The sequence below is a fragment of the Peromyscus maniculatus genome, chromosome 1 (genome assembly GCF_049852395.1).
Source record: "Peromyscus maniculatus bairdii isolate BWxNUB_F1_BW_parent chromosome 1, HU_Pman_BW_mat_3.1, whole genome shotgun sequence".
NCBI classification, from domain to species: Eukaryota; Metazoa; Chordata; class Mammalia; order Rodentia; family Cricetidae; genus Peromyscus; species Peromyscus maniculatus.
In genome coordinates, this window is record NC_134852.1 from 58,964,709 (window position 1) to 58,983,976 (window position 19,268).

Consider the following 19,268-nt stretch of genomic DNA (forward strand, 5'->3'; position numbering starts at 1 on the left):
CTCCATGACAATGCTGTAGTGCCAGCAACAGTGGAAGGGGAGAGCATAATCTCAGGACTTCCTTTAAATTTCTTGTTAATGTTCCTGTCTATTTCTCAAGGAGACAGAATCATCAAATAGTACTCTGTCATAAGGTAATCACCCATTTTTCACCTGAAAATTTCAGCATGGCAGCTAAATGCCAGATTTACTAGATTTGGGGTTTTTGTTTATATCTGCTTGTTTTTATGATGCTGTGTATGGAACCAAGGGTCATATGCATACTATCAAGTGCTATACCAGTGAGCCACATGCCCAGCTTCCAAATGAATGCATTTTCATCATGTTCATTCTTCCTCCTCCAACTCTTCCTAGATCCACCTTCCCTTCCCTTCCTATCCAACTTGGGGTTTAAAAAAATCAAAGTCAAGAAGGTAGTTCATTTCTAGGTCAAGTGTATTTGAATAGGATCCCTTCTGATCATCTGGGCTTACATAATGCTCATTCAGATCACTCATCTAGTTGGTTACATCTAAAGCTATATTTTAGTTTCCCCAGTAGAGCATAGAAAGCATCATATACGTGAAAATGAAATGTTTTATATTCTTATAGGATAGTCTTAAACTGATGAAGTCAAGAGATTCTCTGTTCTGCTTCAGCCTCCACCCTCTGCCACCAGTGGCTGGAACTGCAGGCATGTGTCATTATCTGGATCAGCATGCCTTTAACAATTAAATGTCATCTAGTATATTATAGGAAGCATATTCCATATAGATAGAGACTATGGTGGTTTGAAATTAGCATAGATTAAATTCACTCCATTAAGTTTCATAATAAAAGAAAATATTGGGTCTGAGAATAGTATTTGTAAAAATATTTTGGGCTATTGATGTTAATTGCACTTCAGGAAAGTATCAACGCACTGGAATTCAAATAAAACTGTGGCTTTTTGATAACATCTTGGAGGAAAAGAAAAGTGCAGATGACTCTAAGGCATGTATCTGTACTCAGAGATTTTCTAGAGCAGAAGTCAGCAGACTTCCCACAGGGGGCTAGGAACAGTGTTAACTTCGTGAGTCACCTGGCCTTTGTGGGAAGTACCAGACTCCCCCTTAGGACATGTAAGCGAAGTGGCTGATCCAACAAACAGGAGGACTCTGAGTCACACAGAGATCTGTAGATACAGTCGCAAGTCCTGTAACGTTTTCTTTCTCATAACATTGGGAAGGCTTCTTTTTAGTTGAGTTGTCATAAGGGTAATTTTCAATTCTTTACTCCAGGGTTCCATGTAAGGAACTGAGATAAAATATGATGTTTCGTAATTTATCGCATTGTATCAGTCTTTGCCAACTGTAATATTCAATTTGTTGTCATTGTGATTCATCACATAAAGTCGATTTCATGTAGAGTACTCCATTTTCACACAAAATATTGGTTATTATCTCTGTTGGAAAAATACTAGTGAATAATAGTATGCGGAGATAATAATTTTAAATTAATAATGTTAGGATTTAGGATTTAAACATTACTTATATTATCATTGATGTAACTTTTAGGCATGAGCAGCTGTCCAGGGACTAATTTAATTCAGCACAATGCATGATAGTCCCCAAAGTACCACCTAAGGTTGGAGGCTCAGCCCTGACAAACCTGATGAAATTTAATAATTTTGTACAACTGAATAACTGCCAATTCTTAAAAATATGGCATTGGTTGTGGGCTGAAGAGCTGGCTCAGTAGTTAAGAACACTTGCAGCTCTTGCAGAGACCTGTTCTCCATTCCAGGCATCCATGTGGCAGTTCACCACCATCTGTAACTCTCGTTCTAGGTGACCTTCTGACCTCCACAGGCACCAGGCACACACATGGTGCACAAACATTCATGCAGGCAAAACACTCATCTACATTAAATAAAATGAGTGAATAAATAAATGCGCAAGCATTGGCTGAAATGAAAACAGTCGCAAACCCACGCAAACAGATTTTCTTAAAGGCTCATGTCCTCTTCACCCCTGGAAGATGCAGTGTGATTGGTGGGACACTGGGCAGTAATCGACACCTTGCAGCCTGCCACAGAGGGTGCAGACCAAACACCTCTGCCAATGGCCAAGCAGATTCTTTAATCCGTGTTTGTGTAATGTGGTAGAGACTTGTATTATGTCATTAACTTTATTAATAACGATTAAAGTGTGTTGCTGGATATAAGTACTGCATAAAACCGATATAAACAAGATTTGACTTCCAATGCCAAGAAGGACTTTTAAGATCACCGCTTAGAAATTGTGAGTAAATGTGTCACTTCATTTATTTTTGCAACAGGGAGGAGATAGTACTTTTTGAAATGATGTTTAATGATGTCTGGCATCCTTCCCCCTTCAGTGTACCATAATTGCCCTGAACAGTTTTCAGCTGAGTGAGTGGGCATCTGTGTTCAACAATTTGAAACGGAAGGATGCCGTGGACAGATGCTACACATCTTCATCAACATGTCCCACAGGAGCCTCCATACTGTGTGCACTCAATGAGACAAAAGTCACAACAGGCAACTTTATTTTTAGAATTTGAATCAAAAATCAAGAAAAATAAATAAAAGGTGCCAAGTCTCTATTATGTTAGTACACAAAATAAACAAAAAATACATTAACATTTATCATGGGATCCGTTAAATGTATCCGCAAATGATCTGACGAGGGGAAGGTGATTTACAACACGGAGACTCAACAACCATTGACTGAAATGCACGGCACGGCAGGCATCTAGACTAGATCAGCAAGGATGAGCAAAGTGGCAGAGGTCACCCAAACACCGTCCTCGGATGGAGACTTTGGTAATTGACTGTGGTTAAAAAAAAAAAATAATAAGCTCCTCTTCCTCCTCAGGTTGGATGGTCATTTTGTCCATTTTTATCCTGTGATGAGTCCATTTAAAATACTTCAATTATTTTCAAGACACTCCAGATCCACAGAGCAGCAGACTCTCCCATTCTGTGCAAAGAGAAGACAAGTGTCAGCCACTGAAACAGAACACACAGTGATGAGCAGTGTGCCGTCTATGTTCACAATAGCTGGAAAGAGCGTATCCAGCTTGGAAAGGAAGCAGGCGTGGCAGGCACGATCTTCCTGGTGACTCTTGGCTGAGGCTTTGCTACCAGACCCATTTCCTGTCCCGCCAGCACTCAATCTATGCTCTAGATACACTCCGACAACCCAGATTTTCACAATTTATTTGCTAAACTTATTCCCCAAACATATTTTTACAAATGTAAATATCTCAAAGGAAACAATTAGCCATTTCAGAAACTAATGGAAAATATCAGTAAGATTAAAGGCAAATCCAAAATAGATTCCACGAATGTGCCCACATCCAGGGTAAACATGACTGCTCACCTCATCAAGATTAGGGAGGAGGAGGGAGAGTTTAGGTGAATAAATTCAGGGAAGTTTATTAAAATTCAATTCCATAAATTAATATAAATATGCCTTTGTAATTCCCTTTAATGAATCTCAATCCTGACATTAAAAAGGGATTGGATGCTCTCTGCCCCCATCTGCAATGGATCACACAGTTCTTCTCTAACCTCCCTCCACTCATCCCCTTCTCCAAGCCCCCACCCGACTCCAGCAGGCTTGCCAGGCATCCAGTGAGGTAACTGCCTAGCTCCACTGGGGCTCACTGAAGAGCTCCACTTCTCCTTCATCTCTTGCAAATCCAATCCCCCAGTCCCATTCCCAGCTCTGTGGCAGGTCACCTGCTGCAGCCTCCCCATCCTCCCTGCCCCCAACAACAGATCATGCAGAATTTCTCCCCCAGCCTTCCTTCCCACTCATCCTTTAGTCCCAGACCCCAACTCTAGAAGGCGGTCCCCAAGAGCCCATAGGTCAACTGCAGATCTTCACTCTCCCTTCTCTTTTCCAAATTAAGTCACCCAATCTCATCTCCAACTCTGTAGAACACCTGCCATGATTCCCCTCCTGTCTGATCACCTGCTCAGATCCCCTCCTCTCTGACCACCTGCTGTGACTCCTCCCTCTTTGACCACCTGCTGTGACTCCTCCCTCTCTGACCACCTGCTGTGGTGCCCCCTCCTCTCTGCTCCCATCTCCAGCAGATCACTCAGATCTTCTCCTCTGACCTTCCTCTTCAATCATCCCTCTGTCTCAGTACCCAGCTCTAGAAGACATTCCCTTGGAGCCCTCTTGCCAAGCCTTCCAGAGAATCAAGTAGGTCAGCAGAGCAGGTAGTGAGATTCAGATCTTCACTCTCCTTTCCTCCAAATCAAATGCCCCAGTCTCATCCCCATATATGTAGCAGAGCACCTGCTGTGGCCTTTTCTTACTCTCTGTCTCCATTCCCAGGGACTAGGCAGATCCTGGTGGAAGAGCCTGCTTTATTCCCTCCTGTGGATCCCCTCTGTGGATCATCTCTATTCCTAAGTGTCAGCACCCAATACCTAGGGATACATTGTACCCAAACCCCTAGTGGGCACACTTGGCAGTATTCTAATAGCATTCCCTACCAGCTCACACACAGCCACTACACCCACCTAGGAACCAGAGAGGACAACATAAATCAAGGAACAAACACACACCCAACAAAGACAAGACCAGATATCAGCACCTAGATTTACTGTCATCCCAAACCCAGATGCCTAGATGTCCAGCATAGTAACAAAATCCACAACATCAAGGACAATGTGTCCCCACTAGAGCACAGTAATCCTACTACAGTATGCCCTAAGAAATGAAAAAAGGGGCTTAAAATAGAATTTATGAATATGAATTTCTTTAAGGAGGAAATGAATATATCTATTAAAGAAATCTATGAAAATACAAGCAAACCATGAAAGGAAGTGAGTATAACAGTTCCAGACCTGAATGTGAAAACAGAATCAATAAGAAAACCCAAACTGAGGGAAACATGAAAATACAAATTTTAGCAACTTGATCAAGGACTTCGGAGGCAAGCCTCATCAACAGAATACAAGAGATGGATGAGGACTCTCAAGCATTGAAGACAAGACAGAAGAAATGGACACCTAGGTCAAAAATATTAAGACCTGCTGGGAGCAAAAGGTCATTTGAGTATACAGCAGGTGACAACCAGTGTTCAAAAGGTCAACCTCTCAGAACCAAGAGTTGGTGGTGGAAACCATCATGTAAGGTGTTTTGGAGTTACTGCCTTTTGAATGTATTAGCTGTTGCCTGCAGTGAATTTCTTGTGTGCTGTTGTATCTTTCCCATTTGATTCTTTTTCCAAGAACTTTTAACAGTGTACTTGATCACTTATTGGGTAAAACATTGGATAACATCCTCCAGCTATGTGTGAAAAATAGTCACACAGTCAAAACCTGTTTCTCACAACCAGGTTTTTGTTCCTTTCTCCAAGTTAAACTTACAGGTCTGCCTCCTTGCAATTATCTTCATTGGCAGGCATTTGGTCAGTGTTTAGTGTTCAGGCAAAAGAATCTCATTTGAGACATTCTCAGACACCCAAGGACATAGAATTACAACATGTCTGAAATTGTTGATTCACAGCCTTTAGGTAGATAGGGAACAAGTGTGCCCTGGGCTCACCCCACCACCAGATAGGAAAGTGCTGCCCCAAGCTAACCTGGAATTAACAAATTCTTAACGCCTTTTATTTTCACCTTGGTTTGTTAATCAGCTTATTATCTAACCACACTTAGGAATGCAATATTACACATGGATTCCCCCCTTTCCCCTCTCTCCCTCTCTTTAGACCCTTTCCCTTTAAGAGTTCATTGAGGGTTTTACCAGTCACCCCCTCCTTGAATTATAAAGAAAGCCTGAGAGTCACTGCCTGATGTAAACCCTTGTCTGTTTTATGACCCTTGTGACCTTGCTTTGGCCAGAGAATTGCTGATTATACGTATATAAAAACTGGAAACCTCAGAGACTCAGGGTAGAACTAAGTTAGAACAAAGAGAGAACAACAGAGAGATCAGAGAATGAACTTATTTAGAACAATAAAGTGAATAACTGAGAGAGCAGGATGTGCGCTGATTCTTTTGATATCCTTAAGACTAGTTACCCTCTGCTTGTAAGCACCTTCCCCTGACTCTGGGAGAAAATCCCTTGGGGCAGGTCCCTGAAGGGCTTTCAATAAAGGAAGATGTTAAATCTAAAAAACTCCAGACAGAAAACATCTAAGACATTTGTGACAGTATGAAAAGACCAAATCTAAGAATAATAAGAATACAGGAAGGAAAAAAACCGGGGTCAAAGGCGTAGAAAATATTTTCAACAAAATCATTGAAGAAAATTTCCCTAGCCTAAAGAATGAGGTGCCAATCAAGGTACAAGAAGCACAGGGAACACCAAATATATTTGATCAGAAAAGAATCACATAATAATCAAAGCTCTGAAGGTATAGAACAAAGAAAGAATATTAAAAGCTGCATGAGAAAAAGACATTAAAGGCAGACCTATTAGAATAACACCTGACTTCTCAATGGAGACTCTAAGAGTAACAAGGACCTTCTTCAGACTTTAAGAGACACAGACACCAGACCAGACTACTATACCCACTAAAACTTTGAATCATAAGATAAGGAAAAAGACATTCCAAGATAAAGCCAAACTTAAGCAGTATCCATCTACAAGTCCAGCCCTACAGAAGACACTGAAGGGAAAATTTCAACCTGAAGAGGATAACCACACCCAGGAAAACAGAAAATCAGAAGAGAAGAAAAACACCACCACCACACACACACACAACCACCACCACCAACCACAACAACAAAGTAACAGCAATCAGTAAACATTGCTTGTTGATAACTCTCAACATCAATGGTCTCGAGTCCCTAATAAAAAGACACAGACTAAGAAAATGGATGTGAAAACAGGATTCACCCTTCTGCTGTATCCAATAAACACCTTAACATGAAGGATAGACATCACCTCAGGGTAAAAGGATGGAAAGAGATATTCCAAGCAAGTGGACTTAAGAAGATTATAACCAGATTAATATTTAACAAAATAGACTTTAAACCAAAACTAGTCAGAAGAGATGAAGAAGAACACTATATACTCATCAAAGGAAAAATTCACCAAGAGGACATTGAGATTCTTAATGTCTATGGACCAAACACAAGGATACTCAAGTTTGTAAAAGAAACACTACTATAGCTTAAATCACATATTAACCCTCACACACTGATAGTCAGAGACGTAAACTTAAATATACCACTCTTGCCTATAAACAGGTCATCCGCATAAAAACTAGACAGAGAAATGATGGAGCTAACTGATATTATAAACAAAATGGACCTAACAGATATTTTCAGAATGTTTCATCCAAGTACTCACAAAAATACCTCTTCTCGGCAGCTCAGGGAACTTTCTCCAAAACTGACCACACACTTGGACAAAAAGCAAGTCTCAACAGATAGGAGAAAGTTAAAATAACACCCTGCATCCGATCTGACAACCATAGTTCAAAGGGGAATATGAACAACACAAAGCTTACAATCTGATAGAAACTGAACAACTCATTACTGAATGAAAAAAATGGATCAGGACAGAAATTTAAAACTTTTTAGAGTTGAATGATAATGAAAAAACAATATACCCAAAATTATGAGACACATGAAGGTGGTTCTAAAAGGCAGTTTCATAGCATTAAGTGTCTACTAGTAACTTAGCAGCACACCTGAAAGTTCTAGAGCAAAAAGAAGAAATCACAACCAAAAGGAATAGATAGCAGAAAATAATCAAACTCAGGACTGTAATCAATAAAATAGAAACAACAACAAAATAACACAAAGAATCAATGAAACAAAAAGTTGGTTCTCAGAAAAAATCAATAAGATTGATGAGCCTTCAGCCAAATTATTTAAAAGACAGAGAAGATTCAAATTAATAAAATCTGAAATGCAAATTGGGTCATAACAACAGACACCAAAGAAATCCAGAGAATCATAGGACATACTTTAATAACCTGTACCCCACCAAATTGGAAAAATCTAAAAGAAATGGATACATTTCTCAATATATACCACCTACCAAAGTTAAATCAAGATCAGATAAGCAATTTAAACAGATATATAACCCCTAGTAAAATAGAAACAGTAATTAAAAGTCTCTCAACCAGAAAAAAAAGCCCAAGGCCAGATGGTTTTAGCCCAGAAATCTATCAGACTTTCAAAGAAGAGTTAACAGCAGCACTCTTCAAATTAATCCACAAAATAAAAACAGAAGGAACACTGCCCAACTCATTTAATGAGGCCACAGTCACCCTGACACTCTCCCTTATGAACATAAATGCAAAAATACTCAATAAAACACTTGCAAACCAAATCAACGACACATCAAAAAGATCACCTACCATGATCTTCTTCCCAGAGATACAGGGATGGATCAACATAAAAATCAATAAAGAATACCCCCACAAAAGACTGCTGGCAATGGTCGAGAGACAGCCAAGACTGACCTACACTGGTGATGGGATGGCCAAACACCCTAATAGTTGTGCTATAAATCCCATCCAAGGACTGAGGAATCTGGATGCAGACATCCAAGGCTAGGCCCCGGGTGGAGCACTGGGAGCCTAATTAGTGAGAAAGAGGAGGGTTTATATGAGCAAGAATTGTTGAAACCAAGGTTGGATAAAGCACAGGGACAAATAACCAAATGAATGGAAACACATGAACTATGAACCAAAGGCTGAGGGGCCCCCAACTGGATCAGGCCCTCCGAATAGGTGAGACCGTCAATTGGCTTGATCTGTTTGAGAGGCATCTAGGCAGTGGTACCAGGTCCTGGGCTCATTGCATGAGTTAGCTGTTTGAAACCTGGGACTTAGGCAGGGACGCTTGGCTCAATCTGGGAGGAGGGGACTGGACCTGCCTGGACTGAGTCTATCAGGTTGATTCCAGTCCTCGGGGGAGACCTTGATCTGGAGGAAGTGGGAATGGGGGGTTGGCTGGGGGGAAGGGGAGGGGGGCAGGAAGGGAGAGAACAAGGGAATCTGTGGCTATTATGTAGAACTGAATAGTATTGTAAAATAAAAAATAAAATAAAATAAATAAAGTCATAAAGACACATGAGGATATTTCATGGGGAATACTCCAGAAAGACAGAGAAATAATCACATTCAAACACCACAGCAAGAGACCCAGGAATATGTTTGGCGATGTAAAGTAAGACAGAGGAAACAGCTACATAGATCTCTCTCCTTGCAATGCCACTGATAGTTTCTGTAATTTTCCAGGATGAAGATAAGAAGTTGTGTGCTCACTTTCTTCATGCCCCCTTCCCTCCCTTTTTCTTCTCTTTCTATCTCCCCATCCAGCTCTTGTCTTCCCTTATTTTTTTTCCGCTAAATTTTCTTTTTCTTTTTATTATCATTTTTTAATTTTATAATTTAATTTAATTTTACATATCAGCCACGGATATCCCGTCCTCCCTCCTCCCACCCCTCTCCCCCCAATTCACCTCCCATTCCCATCTCCTCCAGAGCAAGCACTCCCCTGGGGATTCAGCTAAGCCTGGTAGATTCAGTCCAGGCAGGTTCAGTCCCCTCCTCCCTTTACCCAGGCCCAGCAAAGTGTCCCAGCATAGGCCCCAGGCTCCCAAAAGCCAGCTCATGCACTAAGGACAGGTCCTGGTCCCACTCCCTGGGGGCCTCCTAAATAGTTCAAGCTAATCAACTGTCTTACTTATCCAGAGGGCCTGATCCAGTTGGGGGCTCCTCAGCTATTGGTTCATAGTTCCTATTTTTCCACTAGTTTGGCTATTTGCCCCTGTGCTTTTTCCAATCATGGTCTCAACATCTCTCGCTCATACAATCCCTCCTCTTTCTCGCTGATTGGACTCCCGGAGCTTCACCTGGGACCTAGCCGTGGATCTCTGCATCTGCTTCCATCAGTCACTGGATGAGAGTTCTACCATGACAATTAGGGTGTTTGGCCATCCGATTACCAGAGTAGGTCAGTTCGAGCTTTCTCTCGACCATTGCCAGTAGTCTATTGTGGAGGTATCTGTGGATTTCTGGGGACCTCTCTAGCACTTTGCTTCTTCCTATTGCCATGTGATCTTCATTTATCATGGTCTCTCTTTCCTTGTTCTTCCTCTCTGTTCTTGATCTCCCATCCCCCTAAGCTCTTTCCCCTGACCTTTGCCCTTAATTACCCCCCCCCACATACGTTCAGTTTGCTCATGTAGATTTCATCCATTTATCTGTTGTTGGGTGATCCCTATGTCTTTCTTAGGGTCCTCTTTACTAGGTAGCTTCCCTGGAGTTGTGAGTAGCAGTCTAGTCATCCTTTGTTTTACATCTAGTATCCACTCATAGGATACTATGATACACTCAGACTCTTTCTGAGTCTGGTTTATATACTGAAGGTCAAAATAACTTGAATTATCTATAACTGAGCTTACAGACAGTTGTTAAAATTCAGTAGTTTTTAAGGCAAATTTGTATTTTTCTGTGTCCATTTGGAATCTGCCTTTATACAAGGACCACCTAGAGAACATGCACCCCATGGAATCTGAGATCAGAGATTTCAGAAGGAAACTGTCTGTAGCTCATACACCCCAGGGCAGCTGGTTACCTTGCATTTGCAGGTTGTACAAGGAGATCCAGCCATTGTCCACACTGCACCACTCAGCCTCGAAACACCAGAGCTGTCCAGGCAAGTTTTTCTGATGTCATAAGCAATATTATCCGCCAGGCAGGGGTCACTGACACAGCGGGGACAACATTCCCCTTCAAAGATGGCTGTGTATTCACAGCTCAGACTAGGGCAAGCTAGGGGCCAACAGTCTGCCTCTCCTTCCTGTGGAGAGAAAGATGAAATGAGTCTCCCTCATTCTTATGCAGTGTTATATTCCCGGTATCTCTTGGGGGAGAAAAGCACTAGAATTCTCATTATTCTCCTTGCTGAATGCTTCTAGCCTGTACCAGGATATGTATGATCGGTCCTCCTCTATGAAGATACACTTAAACACATAATTTCTATGAAGTTATCACCTTCCTCAGGATAGTTTTGCCGACCACCTAATCCAGAGTTCACAGAAAGTATTAAATCAGCTTATGTTCCAAGCACAGCCTACAGTTATTTATCATATTTTATTGTTTTTTTTTAATCAGGTTGCACTGTATAGTTGGTATAACTCAACATTAATTTGAGCTTTTCGGGCTTCAATTGGTTGTTTTCTCTCACTGCTGATAATTAGAGTTTTGTCCAACTAATAAAACAAACAAGCAAAGGGATGGTAAGGTGTGGCTAATGTATAGAGATGTCCACTTCTTTTAATGTCAAAAGTGAGACCTGAAGTCAAATATTTCAACAGCTGCATCAACTGAGAAGGTTGTGTCAAGTTCAGAATTGAGGTTGGGTGTTCTCAGGAGAAACCAACCCACCTGTGGAAATTTTTGTTTAATTATTTAGTAAATGTCTACAGACTCTGGACTTGTGCAGGTTTCTACTATGTCTTCCTTGAAAACATGACATCACTCAGAGTCTGGCATGGGTAAAGTCTTGATAAAATATTTATTAAATGTGACCACTATTATTCTAAAGTAATTTTATGTTAATGCCCAGGAGTTTCTGCAATTCAAAAACTGTATATTCCAAGGACTGGACATTCAAGATGTACTTTTGAAACTCTTTGAATGGAAACTTCATGTGCAAGATGAATGCCAGTAATTCCAGTGATTCGATGACTAACTTCTCAAAAAAGAAATGTGGTTTTCCAGACCGATACTGGAAACGAATCTGTTGTTGTATTGGATGTGTTTGTCCTTGGATGGGAATTTGTAAAATTGTCCATGAACTGAATTAATCTAAGTTGCAGTCTTAGTATTAAGATGGGTTGGAAAGGATACATTTACAACTGCTTGCACATTAACCTGGGGATTTATAGGAACTTAGAGAACAATTTCTCTGGGTGCTAGTTTTCATATTATATCCAGAAAGAGCAAACCTCATTTCAATAAACATTAAGCACCAAGCTAAGAGTTTCCTTTACAAGCTGACTCAGGTAGAATGCTCAGAGATGGAGCACCACAGTCCCACAGTCCGCAACATGCCACACTCTTAAGTCTTCCATCCTCAGAAATCATTGTTTGTGCTATGACTTGAAACACACTGAACTGGTTCTGGAAATAAAGTATTTTCTTTGAACTTTCCCAAATCCAGGCATATTATTAGTATCCTTATATTAATATTTAAAATAATGTTCTTTTTTCCTATTTGAATAGATTTTCCAAGGAATAAAACAGTAACAACAGTAGTCACTATGTCAAGAGTCTTCTGTGGCACTAAGACAAGTACCTACCATGTGTTGAGTATGGTATTCACCTTTCACATACATTCGCTCATCTCCCTAGTAATTTTTGAAATTGAGACTCATAAACCTGTGGACACTTCAGGAAAAGAATAGTAACTGAAAGGTTATGACATGTCCAAAGTATCCATACCAAGCTAGTCCTTGAGACAGTTATAGAATTGGATTCTCAGCCTTGCTCACCCACACTCCATTGCTTCTATTATGCTTCTTCTATTGACAACCTTAAAGGTTATGCCAAAAGCAATAACAGTCTGGACAACCATTGCTTATCAAGCCATTGAAGGCTACTTTATGAGGATTTTCCTTGCTTTGGACATTCTAAGATATGCGGGTATATACAAACTGTGCTCAAGTTAAATCTGTTTCATAAATTTTTGCAGTATTTTAAATGCAATGCAAATATGTCCAGGCAGAGTACATGCCCCCCTGGTTAAGCTCAGCTCCACAATGTTCTGCATAATATTGTAAACATCTTGGAACTCCATCCCCAAAGCACACGCATTTATAACCCTTTTTCTAGAGCAATGGCACCAGGATCCCCAGGAAACTGACATACCAGACACCGGCATTGCTGGCAGCTGTGGGTCCAGTTGTCTCCACTTCGATACAGCTTATGTCCACTTTGATCTAAACATTGACTCGTGACCCTGGTGTCACACTCTGGGCAGCAGAAAAGGTCAACATTTGGATTCTGGCAATCACAAGCTGTCCGCCGGCAGAATATCTTCCCATCCTGTTGCGAAGTGAGGTCAAAGAGGTTTTGTGATTAGGAAAATGCACACACAGATGCACTATGAAAATCAAGCCTTGTGAATGCTTCATAGAGAATAGCCAAAAAACAAAAACAAAAAGCTTCATAGATGCTGCATCTGCCTTAGCTGCCTCCCATCTTGTTCAAAGTAGGCACAGACTTTCTTTCCCAGAGCTTGCCTGCAGAGTCAACCAAGTCAAAACAGAGACATCACTAAGTTCATCGAAGGAAAAAAAAATCAGTATGTTCTTTGAATTTTAAAAAAATAATTGTGAAAATTATGTTTCAAGATAAGAATTATAGCTAGCCTAAGCTGAAGATGCAATCAAGAAATAATTTCAGTTGGAAGGAGAACTACATGGTGGTCGTGTCTGGGGGACAAGCAGGAGGGGGAAGTAGAAGAAACTGCATGGTCCATGTGTATGGAAATGGAATGAAAGCGTGATATTGTGTGCCAAGACAATAAGAAAAATTACTCATTTCAGTGGAAAATCAGGGGACTACATTGTCCTAATGTATAAGAACACCAGCAAACACGTTTAAATGTACTTGCCTAATTTTATACCTTCCTCAATACTTAAGGGATGTGGGAAGAATTAGCGGAGGTCCAGAGACAAGTACCTTATACAGGTCATACAGTACAGCAGAATCTCCAAGCCTACAACTGAGTTCTGGAGTTTCAAAAGAATTTTCTTCTGCAAGGAACACTTTAGGTTGCTTATTTGGAGAGCTTATGATAGGTTGTCACCTTCCTCCATTGAGGGGTTCACCAAATTACAGACACAATACAGTTTCAGGAGGACTAGTCCTGGGCACCCCCAGTTATAAAGTACTGAAGGTCAAGAGCAGATGAGCATTAAGACAGAGTGCTTGCAGCAGGTCTGCTGTCTGTGGGTCGAAGTAGTGCTTCTCCATTAATGGAGAAGCTAAAGTGCGAGACTTGTGGCTACCATTTGTGGTTACAATTATTTTTGTTAAGGATTCACTTTTATTAAAAAATAATGATGTGTGTGTCCCTATAGAGACCAGAAATGATCACTGGACCACTTGGAGCTGAAGCTACAGGTGGGTGTGAAATACCCGACATGGGTGCTGGTGACTGAGATTGGGTCCTCTGGAAGAACAACTGAGCTATCTTTCTTCATCTACCTATGGTTACTTTTTTGAGCATTTCTGAAACTGAATCTTAGGGCTAGAAGGTCATTGAAAGGACACAAAGTCCACCTTCACTCTAACAGCCACATCTAAAAGTTACAAAGGCTATGCTTGAGGTCATCCATCCTTGGGAACGCCCACTAAGGAAGATTTTCAGGTACATGTCTGTGTGTCTTAGTCTTGTTATCTCTCTGCGGGCCTCAGTTACTGTTCCTTGAAACCACAGCTCCTGTATTCTTTAATAACACTTCAATCTCTGGCTCTTAGAATCTAGTTTGTATGTCTTTGCTGAGTTATTCCTTCTGGGAAAAATATCTCTGCTTCCTCTACCTGTTCCCATTGTTTGTATCTTTTCACTACATAGCAGCTTTGGTGGCTCCCTCCTTCAGGCTTTGATTACTGGGCATGATCGTCACCATCCTTATTAGTCAAAAACTGAACACTTATCTTCTGCCCCAATCATGTGAAGTATTTTCTATATTACATTTAATACTGATGACCCATGGAGATTTATGCCTTTATTTCTCAAGTCAGATAACTAAGTATAGTCTTCAGAAACAAGGAGTGAACTGGGTTCCTGTCACTATGGTTTAGCTTTTACGATGCTTTCTCTAATGTAGCCTACTTTGCTTTCTTGTTTTGATTATGTCACAGTGTTGACTGATATTGAGCTTAATGGAGACCAAAATCCATTAGACCCTGCTCCATTGTCTGTGGCTGGTTGATTGGGCAGATGCATGCTGCATTTCATCCTGTTACATCCATCTCACCTCTCCTGTCAGTCACAGCTTTTCCAGATACGGCATCTATTATCTTCCATGGGTCTTGCAGCTTCACAGTTATTGACATATTCAAAAAAAAAATGGACCTGCCCCTGAGGTCTTAGTCCATTTCATCCATGAAAATGGATGGTATGGTAAGTTCTGTGGAAACTAAAGTGAAGATCCTTATAAGCACTACATTCCTTACAGAGAGTAGAAAGGAAATGCTGGCTGCCTTTGTAATGACTGAAGAGGGTGGAAGGGGCCTGCACTCAAATTGTATGTATTGTCTCTGTTATAAAAATGATAAGGGAGCACTGTTCTAAAATATCAAGAGATGGAATACACACAGATACTTGCATGTGCAAAACAAAAACACAGGCCTTCTATAAGTATGTACATATGTGTGTATATAGAGAGACTGAGATACACATATGGGGAGAGAGAGAGAGAGAGAGAGAGGAGAGAGAGAGAGAGAGAGAGAGAGAGAGAGAGAGAGAGAGAGAGAGAGAATATTAATCTAGAGGTAAGCAGGTGAATTCAACCAGATAGTTTATATAACCTAGCATTGATGGGTCCAGATCATAGAAATCTTCCAACATTAAGTCCTCAGCTTATTGGCTCATTTCATAAGAGTGTTTTGAAGTCTAGTGTCTGTTCTACTATTAATTTTCCACATTGGAATGTCTTTTCCCTTCCATGGATCTCTTCTATAATTTATGTAAATGTGACACTGAAGGTACTTGTGTCCCTCATGCTTAAAGAGGATGAAGCTAGAATTGGAAAAATATTGGATATCACAGTCTGATCAGTTTGTGAGAAAGTATAATCGATGGGTTAGAGTAATATTCCTAATTTTATGGTTTAAGTCAGGAATCAGCAGACACTTTCATTAAGCACTAGTTAACAAATATTTTAAAATTTGTAAACTATGAGTACTGTGTCACAAATACTCAATCTCACCACTGTGGCATAAAATCAGCAGGTTCCTTGTAAGTGGATCAGATGCTTGTGTTCCATGAGACTTTATCAGGCAGAGCTGTCGAATGTGAACCTGCCCATCAGCTTGCTAACTGCTAGTTTATGTTTTTGTTCAATGAATACATAAGAATTTCACATAAATCCAGCTACTCAATTGAAAAGTTTCAGACAATGACATCAATGTGGATTGTGTAGTCTGTGGTCAGTGGATTGTTGTTGCAGTGATTCAAGAATAAAATGTGTCATCTAAAATTTAAGACCTAGAATTTTACGCAGTGTATATATACACATTCAAAAATTTTTCTATCAGTGTGAATTTCCCTGCTTTAAAAAAAATATAGAATTAATTTAAATATTATAATTCTTATTAATTGTACATAGTTGAACTTCCATTATGAAATTGCTTGGAAACACTGACATTCTGAGCAGGAGGGTAGGAATTCAGCTTTGATATCTCAGTGGAACTGGGGTCGCCATCTTAGCAGGACAGAGGCCAGGCTCTGGGAACAGCCCACAGACTCAAATAAGGAGGATAGCTTGGCAAAAGTGGTCCCTGTTCTCACCCACACTTGGTGTCCAGTGTGATTGCACTCCATGACTATGCCTTTATAATCACATTCTAGTTGAATTAATGAAGCCACCTTTGGCATTTCCATTATAACAAAAGATTTTTCTTGACAGTCGCTCTGTAATTGAAAGCCAAAAGGAACATTGTCATTGTTCTGAAACCTAATGGAAGCTAAGAGGGGACTCGTTGGCATTTTCACATAATTGATGAGATGTGAAATTGCTTTATTCTGCAATAACCCTAAAGGCAATCCATTTATTCCTATTCATTCTGCTAACTAGTAGGTGGGATTGGACCTCATGGAAAGACATATAGTAATCTGTGAAAATAATTTATAGTTTTGATTGGTGCTGGTCAAAACCACACGGCTTGGCCATGTGGTTTCTGAGGCTTAGAACTTCAATACCTGGGAAATGAAATGTTTTGCTACAGAAACTAAGTTGATGGGGCTGGGTGATACAGCTGGACAGGAAAGTACTTGCCTGGGATGAGTGTGTCCCTAGGTTCAATTCCCAGTACTGAAATAAGAAAGATGACATGGCTGTACAAAATTTATTGTGACACATTATTTTAGTGAAAGTGATGGGAATCATGATATAAGTTGCCCAAGGGAGATACTCACCATCACCAACCCTCCAGATCTAACTCAAGTGCCCCATACCATGTTCTCACCTAGTCTGCCTACCCAGCTTGAGTACTGCAGCCAACCTCTAGGCTTAGAGTAGGAACCACTTTGCCTGCCCACAAACTACAAGCCTGACCCATGCCACATCCAACCTCTCCATCCAGTCACATCTTGCACCTCCTTATCTAGGGTCTAGCCTGATGAGTTAACCTGATTTTCCCCTCCATGCAACTTGCCCAATCCTGGATCTACCCCTGCACTCTAGGCTTGGACCAAGGTGCACATCCTGAATACCAGCCCAGTTCCCTGTGTCCACTTGACTTCATTCCACCTAAACCATATCCAACTTCTAGGCCCAACCTGACCCATACACCTCTCTTCTGCCCCGACCTGATCTGTCCATATCAGACACAGAACTAATAAAAGTAGTCCACATTCAAAAATACAAACAAAATGAAAAATCAAGGCTTTTTGTCTTCCTACAAGTCCTGTAAAACTGTTTGCCAATATGAATTATTTAGAGATCATAGAATTTAGAAAGCAATAAAAACTTCATCTAAGAATCCAAGGAGTTTAAAGACACACAAATAAATACTTCAATGAACCTAAGGAGAATAAACATATAAGGTGGATGGAAATGACACAGACAAATGGAATTTAAAAAAAAAAGAGGTAGAAATATTGAAGGGAACTCAAGCTGAAATGAAGATGGAATTGAAAAGCCAGTGACCCAACTAGAAAACTCAAAGGGAAGCCTTATAAGTAGCATGAGTCATGCCAAGGATACAATATCAGGACTCAAAGACAGAGTACAAGATCTAGATGAAATAAGCAAAGACTATAAAAAATTAACACAGGAAAAAGACATATAAGAAATGTAGGACACATGCAAAGACCCAGATTTCAAATAATAGAAATAGATAATGGAGAAGTATTCTAAATCAATGGCATAGACCAGGTCTCCAATGACATCGTAGAAGAAAATTTATACAAATTATGGAAAGATACACCCAAACATGTACAAGAAACACACACAGTGTCAAATACACAAGACCAGAAAAGAATATACCACAGCATATCATAGTTAAACACTTGAGTATACAGAACAAAGGAAGAATATTGAAAGCTGTAAGGGGGAAAAAAGTAAGTCATGTATAAAGGAAAAACTTATCATAATGTAACGTAATATTGGGTGATTTCAATACCCTGCTTTCTTCAATAGACCAGTCATTTGAATATCAGAATTAATTAATATCTTGTATTGAGTGGGCTTAACAGATATGTACAGAATATTCCATCAAAATACCAAAGGATATTCATTCTATTCAGCAGAACATAGAAACTTCTCTAAAATATATCACATCCTGGAACTCAAAACAAATCTTTCTGAATATAAAAATATTGACATAATCCCATGTATTCTATATGACCACAATGCAATAAACTTAAAGTTGACACAAAAAAAGTCCTACTAAACACACAAACTTGTGGAAATTAAACATCTCATTATTGAATGATGAATGTTTTGTCAAAGAAGAGATAAAAAAAGAAATTCCTGGAACTAAATGAAAATGAAAATGCAATACAACAAAACTTCTGGAACACACTGAAAATAGTCCTTCAATGGAAATGAATAGCTCTTCTAGGTGCCTACATTAAAAATCAGAAAGAGCACAAATTACTTAATGATGAAACTCAAAATTTGAAAGAAAAAATTCAAACCCAACACCAGTCACAGCACCCCCCTTTGGAGTTGTTGGTCAGCATTGTCCAAGAGACTCCCAAAACATTATAGACTATTGCCATTGCCCTTGGTGGCCTCCTAAGTGTGGAAGGTAAGTCTCTACTGCTGAGCACACCATGCACTTTGGACACAGGGTCCAGAGGCCCCTAAGCTGGATCTGACCTGAAAGCTTCCTCCATAAACCAGAAGGTACCATGCAAGCTTCTAAAGGAGGGAAGCAACCAATAGTCCTACCCAGCTATGACATATGAGCTACAACAATCACCAGCATGACACAATGACCCTGGGCTTTGCAGTAAGTGACACAAATACTTTGGCAGTGACCAACAGCTCTCTACTTGGTCCAGAGCCTGCTCAGCAGGAGGGAGATTATGACTAATATTGGGAACT

General features: G+C 40.2%; 1 protein-coding gene across 3 annotated transcripts in view; it reads right to left on the reverse strand.

The window, feature by feature from the left end:
- Nucleotides 1-2,512: 2,512 nt before the first annotated feature.
- Nell1 (neural EGFL like 1) overlaps nt 2,513-19,268 on the reverse strand; it is an 850,243-nt gene continuing 833,487 nt past the window's right edge. For all 3 annotated transcript variants that reach the window (XM_042277006.2, XM_042277016.2, XM_076543299.1), the window contains 3 exons: nt 12,850-13,026; nt 10,553-10,777; nt 2,513-2,963 (listed from right to left, as the gene is read on the reverse strand). In XM_042277006.2, coding sequence (XP_042132940.1) covers nt 2,913-2,963; nt 10,553-10,777; nt 12,850-13,026 — 453 coding nt within the window. In that variant the 3' untranslated portion in view covers nt 2,513-2,912. The remainder of the gene's footprint in view (nt 2,964-10,552; nt 10,778-12,849; nt 13,027-19,268) is intronic.